This window comes from Labrus mixtus, chromosome 3 (genome assembly GCF_963584025.1).
Source record: "Labrus mixtus chromosome 3, fLabMix1.1, whole genome shotgun sequence".
NCBI lineage: Eukaryota > Metazoa > Chordata > Actinopteri > Labriformes > Labridae > Labrus > Labrus mixtus.
The window spans coordinates 18,080,701-18,108,669 of record NC_083614.1 but is presented as its reverse complement, the minus strand read 5'-3'; the positions used below and the strand labels follow the sequence as shown (position 1 = coordinate 18,108,669).

The 27,969-nt window shown below is 40.7% G+C and overlaps 2 protein-coding genes across 6 annotated transcripts in view; one reads left to right on the top strand and one right to left on the bottom strand.

Annotated features, from left to right (window-relative positions):
- Positions 1 to 4,858, bottom strand: part of agbl4 (AGBL carboxypeptidase 4) — a 259,679-nt gene extending 254,821 nt beyond the window's left edge. Inside the window, exons 1-2 of the mRNA XM_061033500.1 lie at positions 4,746 to 4,858; positions 3,462 to 3,584 (exon numbers count right to left, since the gene is read on the bottom strand). Coding sequence (XP_060889483.1) covers positions 3,462 to 3,584; positions 4,746 to 4,791 — 169 coding nt within the window. The 5' untranslated portion in view covers positions 4,792 to 4,858. The remainder of the gene's footprint in view (positions 1 to 3,461; positions 3,585 to 4,745) is intronic.
- Positions 4,859 to 8,779: 3,921 nt separating this feature from the next.
- Positions 8,780 to 27,969, top strand: part of elavl4 (ELAV like neuron-specific RNA binding protein 4) — a 74,043-nt gene continuing 54,853 nt past the window's right edge. For 2 of the 5 annotated variants that reach the window (XM_061033487.1, XM_061033486.1), the window contains exon 1: positions 9,426 to 10,226. In XM_061033487.1, the coding sequence (XP_060889470.1) occupies positions 9,807 to 10,226 (420 nt within the window). In that variant the 5' untranslated portion in view covers positions 9,426 to 9,806. The other 3 variants (XM_061033488.1, XM_061033485.1, XM_061033484.1) reach the window with 3 other exon arrangements.

The window sequence follows — 27,969 nt, the reverse complement described above, 5'->3', positions numbered from 1 at the left end:
AGTGTCCTGGTGAGCAAAAGTGATTTGTGCATCTGTAGAGCCAGAGGGGGCGGGAGTCTGCATTGGCCACACCCCAAACAAATTGAATTGGTCCCCCCAATTCCTTTTTCATTCTTCTTCTTCTGCTGTGTGCTCTCTCTCTAGCAGTCTGAACCAGGACACCTGCAAATTAGATTGGCTCAGCTTTGAACCAGAACGGTAGCGTTTTGCTAGCAAGATTCAACCTTCATAGACTACTGCAACAGTCTCATCTACGGTTCATCGTCCAAAACACTCAAGAAACTACAATATTTCCAGAATTCTGCTGCTCGTCTTCTGACATACTCCCACACCCGTGACCACATCACCCTGGTCCTTCATAACCTCCACTGGCTCCCCATCCCCCAGCGTATTCACTTCAAACTCCTCATCATCACCTATAAAGCCCTACATAACCTGGCTCCCCCCTACCTGTCTGAGCTCCTCCCCTGGCACACTCCCATCCACACTCTCCGGTCTGCTGACAAAAACCTCCTGTCTCCCCCAGCAGGACTAACCATTGGTCCTGGGGGACAGGGCCTTGTCCATTGCCGCTCCTCTGGAACTCACTCCCAAAAACCAGCAGAGACTCCCCCTCACTCTCAACTCTGTCCCTCCTTCTCTTAGACAATTAATTTTTTGTATTGTTTTCACTGTTTTGTTTTGTTATTCTTTGTTAAGCGTCTTTGAGTACTCAGAAAATGGCTATAAAAGACTAATGTTCTATTATTAACAGTAGTATATACAGTATATTCATGTTTATACTGTAGAGAGAGAAGGAGAGAGAGGGAGTGCTGTAAGAGCTATTCAAAAGTAATATATAGCTTCATTGTTAAGTATAAGGCGGGAAAATCAGCGATGCTTAAATGAAACAGCAGCAGGGGATTCATTTGAAATTAGGGGCCTAACATCAATTCATCCCCCATTCTAACTTTAGTAATGCATTTACTGGAAAGAGATTAATATCAATTCCATAAATCATTCAGCAGATACTTCCGGAGCCAGAGACACTGGTATGTTAGCTGATCTCAGTGTGGGAGCTCTGCACACATTAATCAATGCCTGAGCTCCTCTGGTCATGTCATCTGGGAAAAAAGGCAAATTTATAAAAAGGCCAATCACCACACTGATCCAGCACAAACCTCTTTGTATAACACGTTTAGATCTTTATGCAGATTACTTTATATGCACTAACTTTCATGTGCCTCTTGGCCCCAGTTTACAGAACTATTGATTATGTTTCCTACTTAATCATAAACCCATTTAAAAGCCCATTCAAGATTGTTGTTTCTCTTTTCAATTGTAGGCTCAGAACATTTGACAACTTTATGAAGAAGAAACGTATTGCCACGTCATTATCTGCCAGTATCAGAGAAAACATAAAACAAAAATTAACTGTGGAGAACAGCATTTACGGTGACTCCAAGGATGAACATCAGAAAGTAAAAATTGTGATGTTAAAGTTTATTCTTTCTGCAAAAATAAAGGTAGTCTTTGTTGAAATGTGGGTGCTATCACTGATTACCTGATTTACTTTGTTACTTGTGTGCTTGAGTGTGCTGGCCTAACCAAATGGCCTTGCCATCGTAGAGACAGTACTTTATTTTCATTTTTGTGCAACATAGCTGTCAGAAAAAAAGGAAAACAAATGTGCTTAATAAATGATGCAAGAGTATATGAAATACGTCAAACTATATGCTTAGCTTAAAAAAAAAGACAAGATAAGAAGGACAAGAAGCACTTCTGGCTGAATAGAATGTTAAAATATAGTAAAGTCAGTGCAGAAATGAAATATGAAATAAAATAAGATACTGCCAAATGTAAAGATTCCAGATGAGTATTCTAGATGAAGAAATAAGTATCATCTTTGTGCATACCATACATGCATTAATTTACCCCTACCGTGTACATTTACTTTATATGTAAACAACGTATGTTATATGACCACAGGGGTTGTTTTGACAGAATATTTTCCGTCTTTTTGATTATATTTTTTTAACCATGACACATCTGTCTGAATCATTGTGTACTAGCTCACTCTCTCCTTAAAAATACTGGATTTGGGCAGGAGAATAAACTTAGTGTAAGGTTTTTTACGTTCAATCAAAACAACAGCAAGGCAATTTATAATGACTAATCGAGGGGTTCAAGTGTGTGTGTGTCCAGCACAGATGAATTATAATTTAATCAAAGTCTGAGAGAATAGCACAATGTCTAAAGCTGTGCTCAGTGAATGTATTGAGGTGATGCTCTCGTCACAGTGGACTGAAATATTTGCATTTCAAAGTAAAATAAAAAAGTGGTGCTAATCAATTTTAAGAAGTGAAATTCCACAAAAAAAAAACATCTAGATGTCCGTTCTAATTTGAACAGACAGCCAATGCAATGTGCTGCAAGGCTAGAATCTGTGTTCAGCAGTCAAATTTATTTGATTTTCCTGTAAAGAGAATTATTTTCAAGCCAGAGGTGTGGTTGAAACTTTAGAATGGATAACATGGCATTAAATAATCCAGTTTATCTGAAATGAATGAATTTGTGACAGTTTCTGTATCTGCTGATGGAATGGGCCTGATTTTAAATTCTGAGTGCAGTTTTGGTTATATGACATACAAAACATAGAGAAACCTGAATTAAAAAAAGTGGCAGTATAGGCAACATCGATGAAAAATTATTCTACATCTCCCTCTTCCTCTGCTACCTCTTATCATTCTACTTAGCCCCTCCCGTCAAATGACGCAAAAACATGCAAACCTAGCGCTGTCACTGCAAACCGGAAACAATGACAGGGGATCAATATATATCCTAAAAAGTAAAAGAAAAAAAAGACTACCAACAGGTGGGTTCCACGCAGCCTTTGTGCCTTCAGCGCCATCAGAGGCAGGGAGAGAGAGAGAGAGTGAGAGAAAGACAGAATGCTGCCAGCACAAGTCACTAAACCTGATGATGCTTGTTTGTGAAAATCACAGATCACCCGTCTTGTGTAGACTGCTATATGAAAATCATGGGTGTAAAAAAAACATTGATCGCTCCAAACACTCAATGAGCAGTCTGTTGTTAGACAGGCACAGAAAATTGTGTCTGATCCAACCCATATTCTTCACTCTGAGTTTCAACTTTTACCCTCTGGGAGAAGATTCAGGCTCTCTCAGATTAGGCTGTACAACTTTTAACATACATTTGTGCCGATGTCCATTCATATTCTGAACAACAGCATCTGCATTAGATACATGTCACCGCTGCAAGAAGGTGTTTTGATGTGTACTGTATGTAAAATTGTTACATGTTTTGTATGATCTCTATTAAAAATACAAATCTGGCACTAGAGCTTGATATTATTTGAAGCCACCACAAACAGTTACTAAAAGGAAAAGAACAATAAAGAACAATATTTATTGTAATTATCCAACTTTTCTACTGTGTCACTTTACATGTTTACTACTCACCACTCTCAAAGCAAGCATCAAATACCAGATGTCCTTTTCGCGGAGCTCCAGAGTATCCTGGTGGGCCCACCATCAGTTTGTTCACATTCCCCACTAAGGCATCTTCGCCTCCGGTTTCACTGCCTGAAGAGGATAGGTAAGAAGAGTAAGTAAGAAGGTGTTGTGTAAAAAAAGTACAAGATAATTTCCTAATAATACATATATAACTCTCAAACAGAATGCACAGCCCTGGATTATTGACCATAAAGTTAAGATGTATGCTGCCATGCAGGACTGGAGGTCATTATTAAATCTAAAGTAGTGGGGGGGGGATCATGGAGAGGGGGACAAAAAAACAAAGTTACATGTTTGATGTATGATTCACTGCTTTAACATTGCAATTTTCGAATGGTGAGTTTCAACACTTTGATTTGTAAACTAACAAGCTGCTGTGAAAAAGGAGAAATAGAAAATAAATAGGTTAAATATCTTTATATTTCTAATTTGAAACGCAAATTGGATTAACACAAATTCAGATATACAGATAATCAGATAGGTAAATACAAGATAAACCGTCCTTACCATTTCGAAACGTAAATATTTTAGGTTTTTATTTACTTTTGGATTCAATTTCCGATGGGGAAAGACTACTTTTAAGCAAGTGATAGCCTACTTCAAGTACAGGTGTTTTATCTTCGTCGTCTGAACATCTTTAAAACATAGACTGTAAATATTAACATGAGGTTTAATATGAGGTCAACGTATTTTGCTCAACCCCCTACACTACCCTAACTCTGACCTGGAAGGACACCGCAACAGGAAATATCGTCTGACAGGGGAGCTCATCTCAAGACAAAGCCTGAAAATAACTGCTAATTAGCCAAACCGCAGTTCACGAAAGAAGATACTTTTTGACTTTTCCCTGTTACACCGCTTACATTAGCAGACGCTCAGAGCCAATGCACCTGCACTAATAATTCGGCAAAGGTGTCTACAATAACGTGCCAAAAATTATCTAAAGTCTTTCAGTGAGGTAAGTTGCCTGCGTGTCGTTTATTATATCCTTAGCCAACATCTGCAGCCACAAAGCTAGCTAGATAACAGTCAGGTGACACTACTGTTGTTTACATCTTGTAGCATACCTGCTAGCTACAGTGTTAGCATACTGCACGTTAGCGCCAAAATAAAGAGACGCAGCGATTCCAGAACATGCAGCCAGTTTTTGTCAAACAACTGGGCCTCATTAGCAGCAGTCGCGTGATTAGCAATGGAAAAAGAAACCAGGTACGGTTCATAATTACACACCAGTCTCGTTGTCTCTTATAGTGTTTTCCTCCATCTTCCTCTCCATTCTGTCAGAGCAGCCGACGCTCTGTGTGTGTTGCCACGGCAACGGAACAGGAGGAAGAGGGAGAGGCGGTGTCACCTCCATCAGCGCACACTGCTTCAAACAAGACTTAGGTAAAAAGAGAGGTAAGTTGAGCCAAGTTTAGTTCTTATTTTGTCAGTAAAAACAGCTGATATTGATCTAATATTCGTTTTTTATACACTTAGATGTTAGTGCACCAATCATTTAATAGAATAGACAATATAGGGAAAACATGTCAATTGCAGCCATTTCTAGACTGTTATATGTAGGCCTAGTCTTGAACTTTTCAGCAAAACCAAATTTCCACAGGAAAAAAAATAAATCGGACACTCTATAGCCTACTTCTATAGGGAAACCCCTTACTATGTCATTATTCAACAATGTATACATTCAGCATTTGCGTTCTGCAAGCAACACTTCACTAGAAATTACACCTGTTGTATATTCAGTTTATTGTGCACGCCTCAGTTTTAATTGCAGCTATACCTGCATTTTAATGGCATTATCAGAGAAAAGAGCCAATCATTGCAGGCAGAAGCAAAGGATTCAGAATGATCCTGTAGATTGATTAAAGCGGGAGGTTTTCTAGACAATTGGAGCTAGATGTCATCAAGGCCAATCAAGCCTGGCCCTATTCCTTTCCCATTACAAAGGCTCCACCTGATTAAGTACATCAAATGAGCAGCGGCACAACTCGGGGAGCAAGAGGCGTACGGGCGGCTGCTAATTTTCAGGTTATAAGCCGTGTGTAACAGGAACAAATGAATAAGACCAGGGAGAGGGCAATGATTTTTCTCTCAGTGTGTGATCTGTATTTGATGGCAAGCATCAACAGGCCACTGAGTAGATAGGTCGGACTGATTATTTTTCAGATGACAGGAAGAGAATACAGAGCGACTGTGTATATTTTGTTAAAATTGAAAATTGAATAGCTGTCCTGTCTTCCATGCTATGTTATTCCTTTAACACTATGCGAATTAAAAGCTCTATTGTGGGACAATCGTTGATTTTCAAGGGGCAGATTGATATTGAACTATTGACCAGGGGAATAATGATAATAATTAGATTCGCTACGTTTCCCTTGTTTCTCAGTTCTTACCAAAGGTGAGACTGCATAGTATTCTTTGAGTTTACCATAAGATGCTGGACCTAGAGATACTGTTTGTAACCTGATTAAAAACTTCATATAGTTTTTGGTTCTTGACATGCAAAATATGTGAAGTTGAGTAAAGACTAAAATTCAGAGAACTTTTTCCTATACATGTATTGACATCTACTTATTATAAAGTTCTATATATGTACATGGTCAACCTTATGAAAAAATGTTATGGAAAAATGTAAGACTCAACTTAATAACTCATTAGCTAAAGGTTTCCAATGATGTTAAAATGCTACGTTTGAAGTCTATCTTTTACTACTACTCTTCTTTTAAACTTCATATTTTACAGTGTCTTCCTTTAAAACATGCCTGAAGACGGAGAAAAATAGCAACACCTTTTGAAAAAAAAACTTTTCTTCTTTCTGCTCTAGTATCACTGCAAGCTCGCAGTGTGTTTCCTGTCATGATGTCTGCAAAGTGCAGCAATGATTTAATGAACACATCTATCACCGGAAAAACAGAAGAACTTAAAAGAAAGGTATAGTCCATATCGTGGTGTCTCAAATTTTTAATTGTCTCTCAGGAGAGTGCATGCGTTACATGCTTATCATAACATGTTTGACCTCTAATGATTTCTGCACATATGAATGTGCTTCACATGTAGACATACCTGTCAGGGATTAGTACAGACTTTACTGAAACAGTAAGACATGGAAGCTATTTTAAGCATGTGTGGCTATTGATAGGAGGACATGCCACACCATTACAATCTCATGAAGAACACATCAGAAACCCCCTTGGGGAAATAGTAGCTTCGGCACTGCTGAGGTATTTTTTTAAGCCTCTCAGAAAGATGCTTTTATTTTATTTATTTATTTTTACTGTAAAATGATGAAAAAGTCAGTGTTCATAGCTCAGTGTCATAACTGAAAAGAAAAGACACAGAATATCTTGTTGTTGTTTAAAGCCTGAAGGGAGACGTGCGTACAGTATGGATGTGTGTGTGTGTGTTCCAAGAGAGTAATTCTATTTTTGTATTTTTATTTCAGCAAGTACAGGGAAACCCTTTTTACCCTGTTCAGCAGGGGACTCACACATATAAAATCCATCATCAATGAAGGAAGAAGTCATGCAAAAATCAAAACACGAGTAGCAGCGAGTTGATGACCGGTGGCTGTGAGATACAGTGTATGTGGGGTGGAGATGCGGGGACCAGCCAGCAGTACACAGAGAATCACTATGGTGACAGCAATCAGGGGGGGCTCATGGGAGTGGGGCCCGGTCAGGAAGGCTTGAGAGGCAGCTGACTGAGGAATCAGCCCTCACTCTGGATGATTCAACTGACAGCTCCCCCTCAGGGCTCTGCTGGACCAGCCGTCCCCAGAGAGTGCAGGCTTTACAGAACAGGGATGTGGCTAGCAGCCCTTTTTCTGAGAGAGAAAAAACGGAACTGAAGCCAACACAGCACTACAGTGCCGTAAAAACAGTGATGCCATTGATGTTACTCTCACATATCCTGCTACTGATGGTTGAAAAAAAAAAAAAAGAGAAAACGTGATAATTTAAAACATCCTTGTTATGTGTGAGTCTCTCTGCATATTTCTTATCTTCCTCTTTTCCAGAAACATCCGTTCAAACTAACAGTTAGCTGACACTTCCTCTTCTTGTTACCCCTTCTCTCCTCCATTAATTGTCACCCTCTTTTCTCTCTATTTCTGTCACTTCCTCTGTCCCTCTCTCCCTCCCTATCTGCTACCCTGGACGGCATCCACCTAAACAGATGGTCCAGTGTCAATAGGCTGCTATTAACTGGCCGCTCTCCCCGCTCTGATCCAAGGCAGCAAAAAAAGCACATCCAAAGCTCAGGGAATAACTTATCCGGCACGCTGATGGAGCCACGAGTATCACTACACTAAGATCAGCATTATCAAGGATGATGGCTGATCACCCTGCTAGCATAGTTTTAATTAGAAATGTGCTTCTCCACAGTACATATTTTACCTGTTTTTCACACTGAGTCATATTCTGAAATCCCCCAGGTGTTACAAACTGAAACGAAAATGGAGTGAATCATATCCTTGGCACACGTCCCCATAATCTTTTCTCCCCCTCGTGTTTGTTTGTTCTGTGGTCAGGATCTCCTGCCATGCCTGTGACTGGCTGCTTCGTCATCTCTGTGCCACACCCTGCTGAGGAAAAAAGGACAACCACCTGACCTTGATGCTCACATCAGCCCTGCCCTCACTTTTTCTCTTTGCTGAGGTACCATTCACTTTTACTCTCTTAATGTCTCCTCATAGTGTACTGTTATTATTACATTCCATTATTTATGTGAAATTATCCCAAAAATACATCCCAGGGTGTTCCTGAAATATTTCTTTCCCAGAAGTCTTTCCTGGTTCCTTTCACTACTCAACAAGCACAACCTGTTATTGTAGGAGCCATAATTAGGTAAAAGGGGCCAACAATGAGAGTCTTCACACACTAAAACCAATCCATTTATCCCTGCCTGTTTGTTGATCCAGGCAGCGAGTGATAAGTGCAAACATTCTCTCAAAATCCATCGCTGTGTGTTCAAGACTCACACGAAGAAAGAGGAAAGGAGAAAAAAGGAAATCTAAAAAGATAGGAGTGGCACAGAGAGGAAAAGGGACATGGCGGAGATGGTGTCGCTGTTGCTAGAACTGTCTTCCCACCTTGTGGCAGCACGGTGAACTGTAGCTGCATTAATGCGTGAGCAACGGGGAGGAGAGAGAAAGTGATGCAGAGAGAGATGGAGTAAGTGATAGAGGGAGAGAGAGAGGGGTGGGTGGGGGGAAGGAAGGAGGGAGGGACGGAGGGAGGGAAAGCGGAGGAGCGAGCCAGAGGGAGTGATACAGAGAGAGAGAGAGCAAAAAGGGAGGGGAGTTTAAACTAAGTGCTATGTTGTGGGACAGGCTAATCTGCTAGCGAGCAGTGTGAGGATCGGAGCGTATTGTATGAGCCAGTGTGCGGGGGACAGATAAGGGAGCCAGCCAGCCCGCCAGCCCGACCCACCGTTCGCCTGACTGCCTGTTTTAATGTGCTGACTCTGGGGAGATTTAAAAAAAAAAGCAGCATATTGACTCCTAAGACGTGTGCGGAGACCCTGGGCACAAACGCCACTACTACAGCCACAACAGCCAGCAGAGGTGCATCACCAGACAAGGGAGACAGAGAGGGAAAAGAAATAGAGCGCCGAAAAATCCACTTCTCCAAAAAATCTGAAAATTAAAGAGGATTCTTTTTTTAACCCCCTCTTTTTTTCCCAATTGATTTTTTCTTTCTTTCTTTTTTTTTTTATTTGTGATCCTGTGACAGACTCCCCAACCCTAGAAAAGAAAAACAAGGGGGAGCCAAAGAACTGAAGGAGAACCTGAACAATTTTAAAGGACAGAACGAAAGAGAAAAAAAAAAAACGCACCGAATCTGAACATGTTCGAAATAAGCCGAACACTCAACGCCGCTTTGCTGGGCAATGAGGTAAAGAGATTTTTCAATTTGCTTCTTTCCTTGCGCCTCACCTGTGTATGTCTGCTGCCAACCATTCAGTCATGTGTGTGTTATAGTATGTCGGTACATGTGCGTGTCTTTACACTTGTGTTTGCTCATAGCCAGAAGACAGATGGGATGATCGATAACAGCAGCCGTTTATTACATTTCCTGGGCACGATAGTCACTATGAAAGAGAGGGGACTGATACGCTTTTGTAATAATAAATGGAGAGCTAGTATCTAGACTCTTTATATTTCTATTGTAACCAAACCAAGGTAGTTATCAGACCCACACAGCATAGGCTTGGCCAGGAAATTGTCTACATTCATGAGAACGTATAGTTTGTCCATAAGCGGGGTGTGTATGACTGTATGTGCGTTCACACATGCATTTGTGTGAAAGCAAAGTGTTCTGTAATCCTTCTCTACCTCCTCTTTCTTCAACCCCCCCTCCCCAAACTCCCTCTTCTGTCCTTTACCATCCTCTTGTCCTTCCTACCTGCTGTTATCTGCTTTCCTACCCTCTTCTCACACCCATTCTCTCTCTCTCTCTCTCTCTCGCTCTCTCTCTCTATCTCTCTCTCTCCCCCTCTCTGTCTCTCTTTCTCTTTTCCCCTCCACTCTCCTCCTGTGTCTATGTACGAGTGTGTGTGTTCTGCGTGCAGCATCTCAAGATGATGGCGAGGTACGGGCAGCTCTCGGGACTAGCAGCCAGTGGCGTGGGCTCCGTCCCCGAGACGCACTCGCCGCTATTTCCCAGGGATCTCCTGTCATCGCCAGCCCAGATGGGCTACAGGTCACCCCTGGTAAGAGGATAGACAGACCAATATATCTATATCTCTTTTATGAACACGGGCAAGGATAATTGGAAGGGAAAAAAAGGAATTAGGAGAGAAAGCAGAGAGTGGTAGTTTTGTTTGAATCCATGTGTTTGTGTGAGAAAAGAGCAAAAGTGCAGGAAGAGAGCGAATCAATTGTGGGATTCCGCTGGTATCCCCAATGGATAGTGGTAAAAAATATTTACATTGTTATGTTTGTTTAATTATGGACGCCTTTTCTTTCTTTAGCCTCTGCCAGTCAGATTGTTGTCAGGAGATTTGAGGTGTTTGTGGGTGTGCATGCAAGTGTCAGCGTGTATTTGAATGGGTGTTTTATTTTTTAATTCCGTTAGCATTTGCAGTTTTTGCATTGGATGTTTTTTTTTGCCCCTTAATGGTGTATTTAATTTCGGACTTAATGCATGAATATTATCTAGACATCTACTATTTTGATTATTGTAAAAAAGTTAAGATTATTATTTAAAATGTTTCTTGGGAGGTATACAGTTTTGTAAGATGAAAAATTTCAATCTAATTTATTCCAAAAAAAAACATTCGAAAAGTCACATGTTGAGGAAGCAGGAACGTTGTAGGCAGATTGGATATTTTGCTATGGAGAAAACATTACCCTGGCATTTCCATAGAAAAGAAGACTTCAAGGGGAAGGGAATGAAAAAAAAGGACCATGAGAAAACCCTGAGCTTTTAGGCAAAAAAAAAAAGCGTTGTAAGAAAATCCCTGACTCGCCGCATTAAAGCGACATAAAGCTGTGGGTGTCTAATCTGCTGTGGGCTCTTCATTGGTTCGGCTCCCCTTCAAACTGGCTCAGATCCACACCCCAGAGCCTCCCGGAAGCCTTCATAACCCACTGTCATGCTGCTGACTGTACCCAAGGGTTTCCATCAACTGTATGCAAATGAACAGCAAGGATAAGCGGTGAAATGCGTCCGTTAGGAGTTGGGCTTCAAAAATGTTTTTTTTTCCTCCGTTTTTCTACTTTGCATTCTTGCACGAGTTCAAAGAAGTCTGCCCAGTGTTTTGTTGTTATTATACAGCACACACAATTTCTGTGTTTTTCCAGAGCCCATTAAGACTCACAACAGTGTTATCTGCTGTTTGCATAAGGCTGCTGGACCGTAAATTATTTGTCGAAACCAGTGGAACTAATTAGCTGAATTGATTATATAAATTTGATTGACATTTGAACATATTTTGATGCATCTTATCGGCATCTTATTAAATGGAATGAGTGAATTTTAGGTGATTAATCCACAGCTAGATGCCCAGATGACTAGATGCAAATAACGTTGAATTGAACAACAGAGAAGAAATGAATCAGGAGGTACAGAAAAGAATAAGTCCAAACATGTTATTTTTTACCCAGTGACTTTGAGTTTCTCATTATGCACAGTTTCTTTCTGCCAAAATGGTTTTTTAATGGTTTATTTTTTGTAATTTTGTGCGTTTGTCATCAACATGTTGCTGGTGATGAGGCATTGCATTTAAAAACATGTGCGTGTGCTGTGCGAGTGTGTACGTGTGTGCATGTGCATGATTCCCCTAGTTAAAAAAGATCATCGTTATAGTGATTAATGTTGCCTTCATTAAGCACAGCAAGATCATTTGCATACATTAGATGAATGTGCTTTAAGATTCAATTGGCGTTGGTGTGGGAAGCCTCAAACACAACATTGCAGTTTTTCTATCAAGTCCAAATGCAATATTTTTACGGCATTAAAACATTGTTCTTTAAATCATAATTTGGAGTAAATTCATTGTACTATAAATCAGTTATTTTGACACTACAAAGTATTTCTATGTAATGCAGCACTGCATAAAAAGAGTGCTTTGATAAATGAATAAATAGCGAGATCGCTCGTCCTCGAAAACACTACCCGCCTGCAGCAAAGTTTACCATTTCTTCCCCTGGCACCACCGTGTGTTCAGTTTGTTCAGTGAGTGTGTGTGTGTGTGTGTGTGTGTGTGTGTGTGTGTGTGTGTGTGTGTGTGTGTGTGTGTGTGTGTGTGTGTCTTTTGCTACATGTCTTGTCTCTGAGTTTGTTTGTGCGTGTGCATGTTCTCAGTAGTGCATCCTTCAAGCTGTAGGACAGTTCTTGTAAAGAGGGTTCAAAGAAATACATCTTTTAAACCACCAGGCTCACAGAGGAGAGATTTAGCATGCAATTAATGACATTTAGATTGCCTTTTGTCCGCTTAAAACCAGAATCCACTCTATCAGTTTACATGCATTAGGATGACCGGCAATCTCTGCCATGTCACCTTACACAGCGGATAAAATTGAAAAAAAAAGCATGTGGGCCAAACCAAGCAGCTAATTATTCCATATTTCATTCACTGAGATCTAATTTTCAGAAGCCCACATCCTAAAACCTGCAGTGTGCCGTGCTTCAGAGCTGAATGCTGTTAATTTGTAGAAGGCTCCACTGATTACCCACTGCAGGCAGCTGCAGTTCTCTATGTGACACCAGGCTTTGTTTGACAACTCCAATCTTTTCTGTTTCAACAATTTAAAAAAAAAAAAAACAGAGGGGTAGCTTTTTTAGATGTGCCTGAAGAGGTTCATCATCATCACTACCACAACAACAAACAGGCAAAGACATAAGAAGAAGGGGGGGGAGGAGCACAGAAGCGTGCAAAGCAGCCAGGAGATAGTTAGAGGTCATCGCTATTTCATAACAATGATTAGCTCCTTCCATCTGCCCGCTTTCTGCACTTCCCCTTTCCTTGATTGCAGTGTTTTCTATATCCAGGAAATTAGTTCATTTATGCTCCACAACCCTGCTGTACCACGCCACAGAGGAGAAAAGACGCTCATAGTCAGAAAACAAAGAGATGGAGATAACAAATAGAAAATAACAACAAACGTGCCACAAGGAGGAATGCTGGTTGATAATTGCAGCACTGACAAAAACAAATGTGGTGGTTGTCTTTTCATTTAACTGAAAAGATCTGCTAAAAAAATAAAGAATGACTATGTAAGGAAATTAAAAGTGAAAACAAGGAAAAGCTTAAATACATCTGCAACATAATTGTATCCTTTTCCTTTCTTAATATAATTATAGCATCATGTAATACTGAGGTTTGATAAAGTGCAGTGTTCGCTAAAGGTTTTTAGCTGTAGTATAGGGTGGTAGGGGAAAAAAATGAACACGTGCTTTTCAACCATCTCATCCCTGCAGTATATATTAAAGTGAAGTGGGTAATGGCCGCACCGTATCATAGTATTTACATTCAACATATGAACACGGATTGTGCAGCTATATGCGTGTGTGTGTACATCATGTCGTGTTTGCTGTTGACATGAGCACATGTAGTGTGTCAGTAACAGGGAACACAGTGAGACTGAGAGACACAGCAAGGGAGGCCTGAAGGGTTCAGATTTGTTGGAGGGGCTGTATATATGTGTGCGCGTCTGTATGTATGTGTGTGTGTGTGTGTGTGTGTGTGTGTGTGTGTGTGTGTGTGTGTGTGTGTGTGTGTGTGTGTGTGTGTGTGTGCGGGTGTTAGCCGGCCACCAATGCTGCAGGGAGGGCCCAGAGATCAGCAGCTGAGCCTTTGTCCCGCTGGGAGCCATCACTGCAGAATGGAGCAGGTGTCTGCAGGCACATGCGCACACACGTAGACACAAACACACACACACACACTGTAAACCTACATCTACTCTCATTCTCCTCCCTATCTCTGACTCTGCTGTGAATTTGTATCCGTGTTTGTACGAGCAACCTTGCTATTTAGTCCCCCCCCCCCCCAAGGTGCCTTTAAGTGCATATTTCATAACATATGCTTTCGATCGTTACCTATTTTCCATACACACGCTGGACTCTGGAGATGTGGAAGTGATCCATAAAGAATAGTCTACCGACAGAACAGCCTTCTGCAGCATCTCAAGCGCCCACGCCCAACCAAAGGTCACCTTTCTGTGTTCAGGTACTCTGACCTGGAAGTAATGACCTGTAATTTCTATGAGAGGAGCAGCAGTAGAGTCTGTGCTCTGCTCTGATTGGATCATGGCAAAGCAAAAGCAGACTGAGCAAGTTAAACAAATAAGCATAAAGGTATTATTAAAGAGGTGGGCAAGGGGCGTGGAACAAAATTCAAAAAGTAAACAAGAGGTCGTACACTCAACTAAAAAGACCAAAGTGAGGAGATTTTCACCCGCTATTAACTCTAGCCTTGGCACAGATAAATGTATTTACGTGTTAGAAGAAATATTATTTTTGTAAAAACATCAATAAAACAAGCCCATGTTTTCAATATTAAACCTTTTTTAATGTAGTTTTTCTTTTAACTCTCAGTCCAAAGGGATTCATGTGAAAAACAAAATAATAAAACACCAAACACAGAAATGGGGCTTTCCAGTAAAACAAATTTGGGAAAAATAGAAAACACAGTCAACTATAATGCAAAAGCGTTCAGGCACACATTGACCACAGTAAGCTGTGATTACATACGTTGTGAGCCTCTGAATTTTCCTGCAGGTTCACCTCAAGTCAGTGTCAATATTTTACAGTTCGATAGATTAAATAAACAAAATAACCTCACTTCCTGCCCAAAATCCCAGTGCTGCGCTTTTCTTTCTTTTGGCAGAGAAAGCATTTAATTTTAAAGCGAAATTTGCTGCCTCTTTTGGACAATGTTGTCACACCCAGTTGCAGTTGTTTCATTTGGCTTAAAAGGATAAATAGAGAGAGAATAATGAAACAGACGAGACTGGAGAGAAGGCAGTATTGTGTTTTCAGATTTGCTGAGTTCTTCGTTATTTGTTATTTGCAGGCACATATTAAAAATGAGAAAGCCTTACATACAGGCTGACAGTGAGTTCTAAATTCAGATGAATCTAATACCATTTTAGGTCGACATCCCTCTTAAGAGCAGTCAGGGGTGTGTATTGAATCATGCAGATTTCCTGAATTAATTATAAAAGTGACAGTGATATCAAAATGTACTGTAGATAGTCAGAAAACACAGAGATGGAGATAACAACTCTACTGTAGATATGTCAGCTGTATACATTTTGACAAAAGCGGTATTAGCCGATGAGAGCCCTTTACTGACCTGTCTGCAAATGTGATAATCTCACGAGGATGTATTTAACTCAGTCATCTCTTCATCACAATAGAAATAAATACTTAATGCTTCCAAAATCTCCTGACAAATAGAACATTAAATCCTCTTTTGTTATGAATAGGTTCTAGATTTAGATATGACATGAAGCAGACACGTTTTGTAGGTGAAGACTCCATTTCCAGAACAATGTTAAAAGGAAAATGTGCTTTATCGTTGACAGCTCGGCGCCTGTTGATGCTGAGCTGACTAACACCGCCAATACATGAGTGATGGTCCGCATCTGGGATCCTGGCATGTTGATGACCAGCGCTGTTTTTTTTCTGTCCTCTCAGAATTGATAGGTTTCGAAGCCGGTGCATTTTTATCGATTTGCTAATTGCCGGGGATGAAGCAAAGTATCTGCTGTCTCCATGAATAAATGATGTGCAGCTGACCTGTGCATTAGGGCCGAGGAGAAGTGACCATTCGGGTTACAGTAGCTAGCCAGGAGCTCCGCCGGGAGGTGTCTTGTAGCTGGGGTTTGTTTTGTGCTGCATATACGGAACATAAAGTGGTTTTGAGTGCGATAGATTTTTGTTTTTCAATGATTTAGGAAAGCAAACTCAAGGTAAGATATTTGAAATAGCTTAAAATACTGAGGTTATTTTTGTCCAAAGGGAGGCTAACAGTACAGTAAGTGGCTCCTCCATGGGGGAGGGGGGGGGGGGGTTGCAGCACAGCATCATCATTATCTGCTAACCCTTTACTCCCTTTAATAATGAATGTATCCTAACAGCATAACAGCAGCATTAAAGGGTTTACCATGAAGCCTGCAATGAGCTGTGCATCACTAACTGTAAAGTGAACTAATTTAAAGGAATACAATCTGTGAAGGCTGACTTCTATCTTGTTACTTTCTCATTAGGAAATAAACTTTCAAGATTCTAAATAGTTCTTCTTCCTCACTCGGCTCGAATCATTTCATCAACACAGCATAAGTGAAACATGTCCCCAAGCATGTAGGCATTTAAACTGAAACCTGGTGGAGTTTTTCATGTTGTGCATCGCCTGCTCGCTTTTCTTCAAGCATGAGAAAGGGCGATTAAGCATGAAGTGACATTTGGATAGCTGGATTTGTGCAGCACGGGCATTTTATGGTCCACAGTACCATAGGCCAGACTTGTGAATGACTCTCACTGTGTCTCATTCCTTAAAGGTTATTCCTTATCAAAAGCCGTAGTGCAGCCATTTATGGCGATCTGATATCCTGAGATTTTTGACAGATTTTAAGCATCATTACAGTTGGCAGGTGGTCTTTCAGTGACTCATATTTTCCTACCGATGGTCTTAGTCAGAGATTCTGTAAAAAGAGGAAGAAAGTGGTTCTCATCTCTGAGGGGGAGATACATGACTGCAGACAAGTCTGAAATAACTAATGGAAATAATAAGTGAGCAGTAGTTTAAAGAATCTCAAGTGGGAAGCGTTGTGTGTGTGTGTGTGTGTGTGTGTGTGTGTGTGACCGTGTGTGTGTGCGTATTAGGGAGGGGGGGAGTTGTGATTAAAGCCTCGACCAGATGGACCACAGCAGTCGCCGCGTGAGCATGGATGTACCCCGACTGGGATCAAACGCAAATCAGACTTCCATCCCCACAGCCCCGAAGCCCACCGCTACACCCCGTGATCCACTGACCCTCCACATTGCAGAAAGGCCACCACCTTATTCCACACGCACAAGGTCTTTTCGGTTTAGACTATAAAACAGGACGAACAGAAAATAAAACAATTGCTGTCAGGAAAAAAACTGAATCTAACAATTTCATATGATAACATTCATTTTATATGAATGGCAATTACCAGCTAGACTAAACTTCCTCATCATTGTGCAAGCTGCTGGCCCACTGAAAGTTGAATGTCACCCCAAGCTGCGGACCACTCTGTTGTCCAAATGGACACTAATCCACCAGAGTCCTGTTGAGAATACACTCACAGTGCCAGAACACATGCCAGACTCAACAGCCAATGCATAGCTAAGCCTCTCTGGGCACCTCAACAAACCTTCTCTCATTTGTGTGAGGATTCAGCCTCAAAGACCCACCATTATCTCGCTCATAAAAAACATCAATGTGTTTGCTTAATTGAAAGGAAGCGAATAAGGTCGAAAAATAATATATAAGAGAATTTCATGCATTTTTTTCAATTGTTTGCTGTTGTTTGCTCTGGAAAAAAAACCTCATTGATCAAAATGTGTACTTAGGAGCATCATTTCCGCTTAAATCTACAAAAGAGAAGCTAATTTCTGAAGAGTTAACAAAGCGATCACGGCTTTTTCCACAGACAGAGATGGAGACGTTCAGCCTTTGCTTTCAAACAGCCCTCTGTCACATCTCTGCAGTCTGCGAGGCTCCAGCCATACCAAACAGCTTTGAGTAAAAAGTGGAAGAAAGTGACTGTGACAAATGCAGCAACGCCTTGTTCCGGGATCAGCATGAAGAATTCATTTCTGATCTGAGGAGTTTTTTAGCAGAGAGAATGACACAGGCAGGGGTTAAGCTAACTGTGTATCATGGCCACTGATAGGGCGGGAAGAGGATGTAGGAGGAAAGTTTAATTTAATTCTACAAAATACTTGGATGATGAGATGAAGTGCAAATTGTAGTACCATTTAGGAGCTCTACTTTGAGTTACACATTTTTAGAATGGCAGGGCCGAGTTGGATTTGATTGTTTGAACTTACAGTAAAGCATCATTTATTTTTTCAATCAACATACGAATGTTGAACTAAAGTGAATTGAATTTCTACCCAGTAAATAACATTGGATTTACAGTTACGATGTTTTTACCCTTTTCAGTAAGTTGAGACGTCTCTTAAAGGCATCAGTGAATATTCAGGACTTAAAGATGATAGAGCAGTTAACTTGATATTTTAGTGTTTTGGATAAATAGCATTTGTCACACATCCAAATGTTTTCAGGGTCAATATTTCAATAGATTCAATATTAGAGACATGCTTCATGGTGGTTTTAACAGCAGGTGGATGAATTTGATCAATGTGAATTGTGTTCATTAAATGCCGTTTAGAGTTTTATGTTAGTGAATGAGGAGTTACTTTCACCTTTTTCTTCTTATTTGCATCTATTTAGTATTTCAGTGCTAGCTGTGAACTTGTCTGTCCTCTCCCAGGATAATTTAACATCATTTGCTCTCTGTGGTCTAAATAAGCGGCTCCTCCTGCTTAAGGACACCAGCTTTCTATTTTGAGCAGCTTTTTTTGTAGCAGAACTACTCCAAACTGCTCATCTCTATTACTAAATTGTCTGAGCATCACGGCACAGAGCTGCCTGCTTTTGAAAACAAAGGAAAGATGTGATTTGATTGAAGATGCAACAGAAATGCGGCTGCACTGTGCGCCTTTGACCATGAAATTACTAAAAAAATCAGCATCCACAACGTGGGAGCTATTGATCTGTGAGAATAAAGCCCCTGGTCTTAACACTGAAAGCAAATAACAAAAGTCAACGGAATCCAAAGTGGCCATTGTTGTGCAGATATAGCCACATTGTGTTAATAGCTGTCTGGTTACTGGGGTTCAGTGATGCAGAGTTTGTCAGTGGGCAGGGAGACGGGCAAGTTGAAGGCTGTGATTCTCATTTGTTGATTGTTACCGGCAAAGGGTGGACACCTGCCAGGAAAGAGGCGATAATCAGTCTGAGTAGAACAGCAAGATGCTACTACTGCCAGAACTTCAATAGAGCTACTAAATCTATCCTTCAAGGGCAAATCAAAAGAGCCTGAGTAAGCCGCTGCATACTGAGGATCGTGTTCTGGGCTATTAAATGTATTAGACTGTTTTTACTGCAGACGCTGCTGTGATATTTTGAATTGAAATTAACTAGACCTGATAAGTGTTGCATTGTTCTCCGCAGCTCTGTAAAAAAAACAACACTGTTCAATTACAGGGTTGTCGCAGTACAGCGTCAGAGGAATAATTCAGTTTCAAACCGTGTTTACTGCCTTGTGTCCTTGGAAGCATTAATTTGGGCTGAACCTGACGAGCAATTGGGAAGAAAAGTTTTCCTTCTCTTGTTAATATTCAAGGTATTTTCTTCCAGCTCTTTGAGGTAACACCTCTGCTAGTATCTTCACTTCTCCTCCTTTAAATAGAAGTCTTATTATGCAGAGTGAAACATAAGGCAGGTGTTGAAACACTATGTCTGACAGTTAACAAGACTCAAACCGAGAGCAACCACAATTATCACTGTCTGCGCTCTGCATATTCAAACCTGCTATTCTGCAGACGCTTTAATTTGCCTGCTCTTTCGCACTTGATATCAGATCACTGTGTGTTTGCTGTATATTGCATGTTGTTAAGTACTTTGCCTCCAGTATATTCAATTATTCAAATCTAGAGATGCAGCAAAAGCAAATGTTTTGACATTTTTTTTCAGGGCGTGGTAAGAAAAGGGAGAACCAGAAAGAATAAGACAGATAGAGAAAGTGACAACATTAGCCTGCAGTTAATCCATTAAGGTCTGAGACTAGGAGTGGTTTAGGGTGGACAAGCAGGGCAGAATGGAGGGCAGGCGGAGTTCAGAACAATTAGCCGGCTCTCTGCTTTCCGAATTAGCAGGCTGGAAGCACACACCGAGGCACACTTCTGCGGCCCAGCCCTTCCACTTCCAGTTCCAAGGTGGTCACAGTGTCACACTGTGACACACATAAAGAACCAAAATGATGCTGTTTTCTCTGAGTGTGTGTGTGTTTTTGCACGGATGAACACTTTTTGTGGGTTTGGATTCAGTTGTGTGTGTTTGTGGATGTTAGCCAGAGCCAATCAGCGAGATTGGGTCCACATTGCTGACTGTATGGCTGGCCCTCCTGGGTTAAAGCCACAAAAGCTTTCTAACTTTCAAAACTTTACAAGAGGGAAGAAATATAATTTAGCCCCTCAAAAATGATTGCGCATCAGTCATCCTTCAAAAGGCCAAATAATGCATCCAATCATGGCTATGCACTTTTTTTTAACACAAGCTCTGAATTAGTGAGAATGACACAAAGATAAGTAGCCTTTTATTAAATGATTACCCTTAATAACTTATTTGACATATTTGGAGTAATTCATTGCTGTTACTCTAAGAAACACATACACGTTATAAGCAAAGACTATATTCATACACAAGATAATAAGCTACACTTCAATATCTCCAACATCCAGAATCTGAAATATCTCAGCATGGATGCCCATGATAGAAAAGCTCAACCACTCCCTCCATCTGTCCATACACATTATTACACTGCACTGTCTGTACCCTTTACTAGGACATGACAGCACTGTGGTTCCATCTTCTTATGTGTCCGTACATCTTCACTAGACACACACTCCACAAAAACAGCTCACTGCAGAACACAGATCGTGTTTATAGCTAATTTACTGAGTAGGGGCAGTTGCTTTCATTGCTTTGTAAAAAATGGTCCTGCAGAGCAGTTTAGAGTAAGGACGAGCAACTGTGAGAGACTTACTTTCACTTTCAAATCATTATCTCATTTAGAGAAAAGGTTATTTGGATCATAATGCAGAGGGCGAAAAACAATCGCAAAGCATTGTTGTTTATGAAATAAGAAAATGATGACCCTCTATTTTCAACACTTAAAATTTGACTGTGTTCAAAGACAAAAACAGAGATGAGATGAGTTCTCTACTCGTTTCCATAAATCTGACTTTCCATTCCTTACAGCAGGGAATTAAAAGCAACAATAAAAAACAGCGTTGGGAGAAGAATATTAGAGGCTCTGAAGTGGAGAATGGTTTTTCTGTGGTCCAACTAAAAGCCTTTATTAAATCCAAAAGGTCAAAGCAGGAGGATAAAGAATGGACAGGAAACTGTTGATTTGTTGCCTGCACTATTCAGCTGTAAATTCTTTCTGTTCTTTGGCTGACAAAGATATGAAGGGACATAAAGGAAGATAGACAAAGATGCACTTCTATTTTAATCCATTTTCTTTGTGTTTCATTCTACATTACTCTCCCTCCGTTTTGTTATATTCAATATGATCGGTACAAATCTCCAGACTGCGAGTGCCAGCATATTCTATTCTATTTGAAACAAAAGCAAGCTTGTTCACCCTATCTTTCCCTTCCCTATGTTTATGTGTGTGCGTGTGCCTGTGCGTCTGTGTGTGTGTCTGTGTGTGTGTGTGTGTGTGTGCACGTGCGTGTGAGCATGCGTGCATGCACATGTACTACTCCAGCTTAACTGAAGGCATAGTGATGATTCTCATTAGTATGTCAGGCGCATGGTTCTGCTAGGCAAGCTATAGTTTGCTGTGGCTAACTAGACATGTGGAGAGGTCAGAGGTGAAGAGGAGAGGCTGGGGAGTTTCATTCAACACTCCATTTTTGTTCTTCCTCTCTTTTCTATTTTTTTCTTATCTTTATTACAGTATTACTTCAGTGGGCTCTCTTGGGAGTTAATTTGTGAAGCTTCTTGAGGGTCAGGTGGAAATTCACAATTGCATTTGTAGTTGATTTGTACTTGCAGTAGGGTTTAATATACACTATAAAAAACACTGTGGCTTGAATTACAGGGAAGTATTTAGTCCAAGTATTTACATCCTAACTTATTTCACTGGACGTCTTTGCAGTAGATGGTTTGCATGACCGCGCAATACAGAATCGACTTGCTGCAATGCTTGGTTGCTCTAAGCTGTCATAAAGAAACTTAAGTAGAATAAATATATAAGTATAAGTTATCTAATTGTCTATTTAATCATCTTTAATGGTAAAGATTGCCCTTCACTATACTCCCCAGGGCCCAGGGTGATGTCTTCAAATAGTTTTACTTGACAAACAATCCAAATCCTAAAGAAAAGCAGCAAATTCCACATTCAAGCAGAGGCAACAGAAAATGATGAAAACCAACTGAATTGGCTTGAATTTCTGAAAGCAACGGCATGATCATGAGAATGGATACTATATGTCTGAACTGGCTACATGAAAATAAAATCAGAATACAAGAGTCAGTGAACTGTAGCCTACATGTTAAGATAAGTATAGGCACTTTACTGCCTCAGTAAATTATTAAGACTATAGGCTAAGTCATATAACAGTACATGAATATGCTTATTTGTGTGGTCTTGTGTGATCTGTGTGTTAATGTATAGGTGTTAAGGTACAGCCAACTACTCCTGCCTGCCAGGTGAATTTGTTAACACAAGCAAGAGCTCCCTCTTCTTGTCTGACAGAGATAGGGTCCAGCCAGCACAAAATCTGCCTTGGGCAGGTTTGCTCCTGTGTAAAGAGAATTTTCTTTTTATAAAAAAATATGATTGTTCATAAACAGTAGATGTGATTGTAGTATGCTAAGTTAGATTATTTAATTGCAGCATTTGCATGAGGCAGATGGCGTATTGACAAAATGCCTGACAGCTTTAAACTGAGTGTTTTGGGTGATGTGACATTAGGATCAATAAGAAGCACACCCCAGTATCTGTTTTATTTTAAATTATATATTTATTTAGATTACGGAAATAGTGATTGCTTCTGGGATCTGCTGCTGATGTTTTCTAGCACGGCGATAACAGACCTACACATGTCTTGACAACAGAGAGTCGGCTAAACATTTAAACACTGTAGTAACAATGCAGATAACCGGTTTTCTACAGTTGCATAATGACAAAAGAAATACGAGTATAAAATCCCCTGAACTTCAAGCATCTACCTCTCCGCATGAAACCTCCTTACTCCCCTTATCTTGGACCTGCCGCCTCCAATTGCATCCGTGAGCGCATCACTCCGTCGACACCTCCTCAGCCAATGGGAGACCCCGTTGCGAGTGGACGTTCCCTAAATGGCTTTTGGTGGAGAAATGTCTAATGTGTGTTTTTCCGAGAAATTTTGAGTGTATGCTCTTTTCTCAAGGCGTTGTTTTGCCTTAGTTTTTCCCTGGCTTTTTTTCTTTGACGCGGGACAGGGCTGCAGGCAGGTCTTCCACAGACGGTTCGCTCTGTTTAGCTTTTTGGCTCCGCTACACTCACTACAGCACTGCTCATTCATCCTCTCAGGCACGCTGCCTCTACTACACCCGACTCTCCGCGCCCACCTCGCCGACTTTTTACAGTTTGTCCGCCGAGATTGTTTCCGTCCGTTTTAAAAGCCTGACACAAGAATGGTCATGGTGAGTAGATATCGTAGGGTACAGGTTCACTACAGTGTGTCTGCTCCTTTATTGTGCATATAGCCTCCTCCTTCAGCTTGGCTTTTATAAGTAGCCTAACATTAAAGCATACCGCTGCAGACAGGTAGCGCCGTGTTGTCTTGTTTAGCCAACATGATCATTTATGTCGACAGCTGCTTATTGTATACCGTGATCCCATTTTTACTTCATATAGCCTAGATAATTGGTAAAAAAAAAAAAAAACATTAATTGGTTGAACCTACATGAACAGGTGTGTAGCCTATATGATGTTACATTAAAACAAAAACAATTGGGTTTTTTTTGGAAATAGCAGAAAGTTTATTTTTATTGTCTAATTCTGTTTTTTTTTTTTAGTTTTAAAGAAAATACAACGAAAACGAAAAATTCAAACTGCCAGTTCTCAAAGATCCTTGTAAGTGTTATGTAAGACCAAAGCTGAAATCAGCCCTGCGGGCATATATGTAGCCTATGTGTAAAAATGTGTGTGTTGTACTCTGTAAGAGATATAGACTGAGTCTGTATCACAGCCATGTAAATGTACAGGGGATTTAAGCATGCACCCAGTAATAGCTAATTTATATACACAGTGCTGCGCAGGCATCCTATTACCATAGTGCCTGAGGCTGCAATCACTCTCCTCGAGCTGCTGCGCGCTGCTCTGCTCGGCTCACTCAAGCACAGACCTCAGCAGCGATTGATTGCTTTGCTGGGATTCAGAGAGCCTTTTCTCTGCCAAACCGGGCTGAGGCTGGCGTGTGCCGAGGAGGGCTCTGAGCCAGCAAGAGAGCGAAGGTGTTAACACTAAGGGAGGGGGAGGTGAGGCTTGGGGCTGACAGGCAAGCCAAGAAGCCAATCACAGTCTCTAAAAGAGGTGTGTGTGTGTGTGTGTGTGTGTGTGAGAGTTGGTGTGTGTGTGTGTGTGGGGGGGGGGGGGGTAGTGGGCGGGATCTGACCCTCCAGATGAGCAGGCGACTGGGCGGGTGACTGTGAAGAGGAGGGATGGAAGGGAGGGAGGCTTGCTGCAGCCCAGTACTCTCTCATCCATGCTTACCATTCTCCTCTCAGCATCTGTGGAAGAAGGCAATGCTCGCTCCATATGTCTGTAGTATGCTGCTCTCTGCACGCTGCTAAGACTCAGGCAGAAACAGGAAGAGAGACAGAGAGCGGAAAAGAAGGGAGACAGTGTCAGACAGGAAGCGAGTAGGGGATTTTCTTTGCTGAGGCGTTGGTGTAGATGTTGTGTGAGGAGAGAGAGCGCGAGACAACGGCCGGCTTCTCCCAAATGGAGTGGAATGGGTTTAAGATGGTAAGACAGCCTTACACTTTAGTCCACTGTTCATTTTTAACCATCATGTTGTTTCTGAGCATCTTACAGTGACTGCTGCAGGTTGTAGTTATAGATATACTATCCCCCACAGCCAGTGTGTTTAATATTCTTTAAGCACAGGCAAAGGAGTGATAGTATTTAACTATTTGTCTTGTAGAATGTGAAGTTTTTTCACACCGGTAAGGAGGATACAGCAGAGGGACTGGGTATGTTAGTGGGCAGGATGAAAAACTGGATGGTGATAGAGCAAGATATCATGTAGTTGAGGTGTGGAAGTAGGAATAGAGGTAAGCAAAATGGGGAGAGGACCTTAGGGAGGGAAGGGTTAAAGCAGGGAACAGCACCCATTTTATGTTGAAGCCAAGGCTGAAGGTGTCCCCCCTTTGTTTTACTGCCTTTGCACCACTCTGAAATATTTACCTGCGTATAGTACTGCAGCAGGGATCTAATGCACATTGTTAAAGCGAAATACTGTAAGTGATAGTACAGGAAATTGACTTTGTTTGAATGTAAGTTTATTTATGCAAAGTCCTCTTTGTTAATTATATGTGTAGACATGTTATCCGTCATGCTGCTTGTGCACACAGTGCGAGTTTGTCCATGTGCTGTGCCAGAGCTGGAGAAAGATGGAGTAGGTGTGTTGGCACTACATGCATGTCTGGAATGCAAAAGACTGTAATACTGTGCATTCTTTAAGTTTAACCCCCTGCATACATGAGTGTGCATACTGTAAATATGTTTATTGTTTTAACTTTGACACTGCAAAGTCATTTTAAGCTAACTTCCTGAGACTCACTGAATTTTACATTCATTCATCCATTCCATCCAAGTGACAAAGTAGAAGGTTAACTAGCATAACTGACAGCCATATTTCTTCCTCCCCTCAGTCTCACCTGTCATAAAAGACAGAGTTTTAGTTCATTGTAGTTACTGCTTGCCCTCAGAGTCAATACCAGTATTTTGCATTCTCAAGGCATCAATTTGCTTTCAAAGTGGTTCTGTCACGATCCACCAAGTGGACTGACTCACTTTCAATTTGCATGAAGAACGGTGCAAGCATAATACATTCGTCAGTAAGCAAATGTTTGATTGTTTGTGTGCTGGCTTCTTTCCACTGGACACTATCAAAATGCTAATTGAATTAAAGGCAACTCCCCTGTTTGATGACGCTAGCTGCAAATGTGTCTTCTTGGACTCTTAAGACCGTTTCGTGCATTAGTGAAAAGCAAAGGGTCCAATCAAGCACTGACGTTAGAAGAGATAGAGTGTATGTTGTTGGTATTGATATACAGACAGCGCTTGTGTATTAGGAGGATAATCTGGACATGAAGAGGGAATGAAGAAACATTGAGAGAGGGAGGGAAAGATGGATGTTAATTAGTAATGAAGGTTTTAGGTATGAGTGTGTGCACCTTGAAGTCTCCTGATGGGAGCCAGTTGGTTTCCTCGGCTAGTGACAGGCAATCGTTTCACACCCACACACACACACACACACACACACACACACACACACACACACACACACACAGATAGATACAAACATACAGTGGCTGTATTACCCTTAGGCAGAACACCACAAGCTCCAAGGTTACACATCAATGCTAATAGGGTGTAGGTGTGTGAGGAATTTATTATCCATGGAGCACTGGCCGAGTGTGTGCCAATTCAGATACATCAAGTAAGAAAGAATAGATGATGAGGTAACAAATGAAAGTCAAACTAACAGGGCGATAAATCAGATGAATGTCTGTGTTATCTGCTTTGTATGAGTTTGAGTGTGTTTATCAAGGGAGCAACTGACATGTGAACAGATGCAGAGTGACATGTTTAACTGGATCCTGATTAAATCCAGAGCAAATAGAGAAAGGTATAGAGAGAGGAGAAGAGGTTCAGACACAGAAACAATTGGCTCTAAATCTTGTTTTTGTGTTCCTATGCACGATATCATTGATTTATCATTCATCATTATGGTTGGCTGTAGATAGGTGTGTCACATCATGTAGGTGATAAATTATTGTCTACTGTCTACAGTCAATTTAAACTTGAAAGTTGTAAAAAAAGTTTTACTTCTTTCTCTTTGAAATTGTTTAAGTAGTCTAATGTAGCTGCTGTGAAATGAATCATTCATGAGAAAAAACATCCTCTATCGCCCATTTGTGACCTGGTGCAATAAACGTACCGCTAAGAAACAGAGGCAGACCACCCTGTCTGGTGGTAAAGTACATGATTTTATAATTTAACTTCCTCTAATCTTTTTTTCTCCTGGACTCCCTGTGCTTGTTGAGCCAGTTTTCAAAATGGCGTGTGCTAATTTGATTGTTTGTTTTTGTTTTACTGAGCAGCAGAAATATACATTCAGCTAGAAGTAAATCATGCAAATGGAGTGTCTTTTGTATGTGGCTGTGTGGGCATTATATTTTTTTCTTATTTTTTGATCATAGACATGATGATGTTCAATTAGTTTTCCACATTCAGAGGTAGTCCTGCAGTTTTCATAACCACAGTAATTAGCTACAGAGCAGGGAAATGTCAAATGGTCACAATGAGTGTTTGTTCATGTTATCGTAAGACAGCTTATGCATGTAGGTGTTAATTAATATTCATGAGGATACCCAAACAGTTAATGCTGTTTGTGTGCATCTGATGGGTGTGTTATACTATACTTGTTCCTTTTCTACTGTGAGGTAAATGACCAGCTGCAGTCAGGCATGAACAAACAGATCATTTGGAGGGTCAGCCATAATTACATGTGTACTCTATTAACTCTGACCCAAGATTGTAATTAGGCTTAATTATTTTCAAAGAGGTTATGTGTTTGATATATATTTATGTCAAAGACATTTAGATGCATTATATTTGTGTATAATAATCTGCACAATTTAGTAAGTCCTGTACACATGTCAGAAAGCGTTTTCTTCTTTTCGAGTCATGTGAAACGCCACCCAAATACAATCTTCTTTAAAGGTCTTCTTTTCGTCACTCATAATGTAGAGTGCAAGTCTAATCTACAATAGTACAATGTATAAACCTTTATGAGTTCTAACTCTGTTATAATTATAAATTGTTAAAACTGCACAATTATATGTTAGTAAACATTTAAAGATGATTCTCTATATGTATGCACTCCATAACCCTAGATTGAAA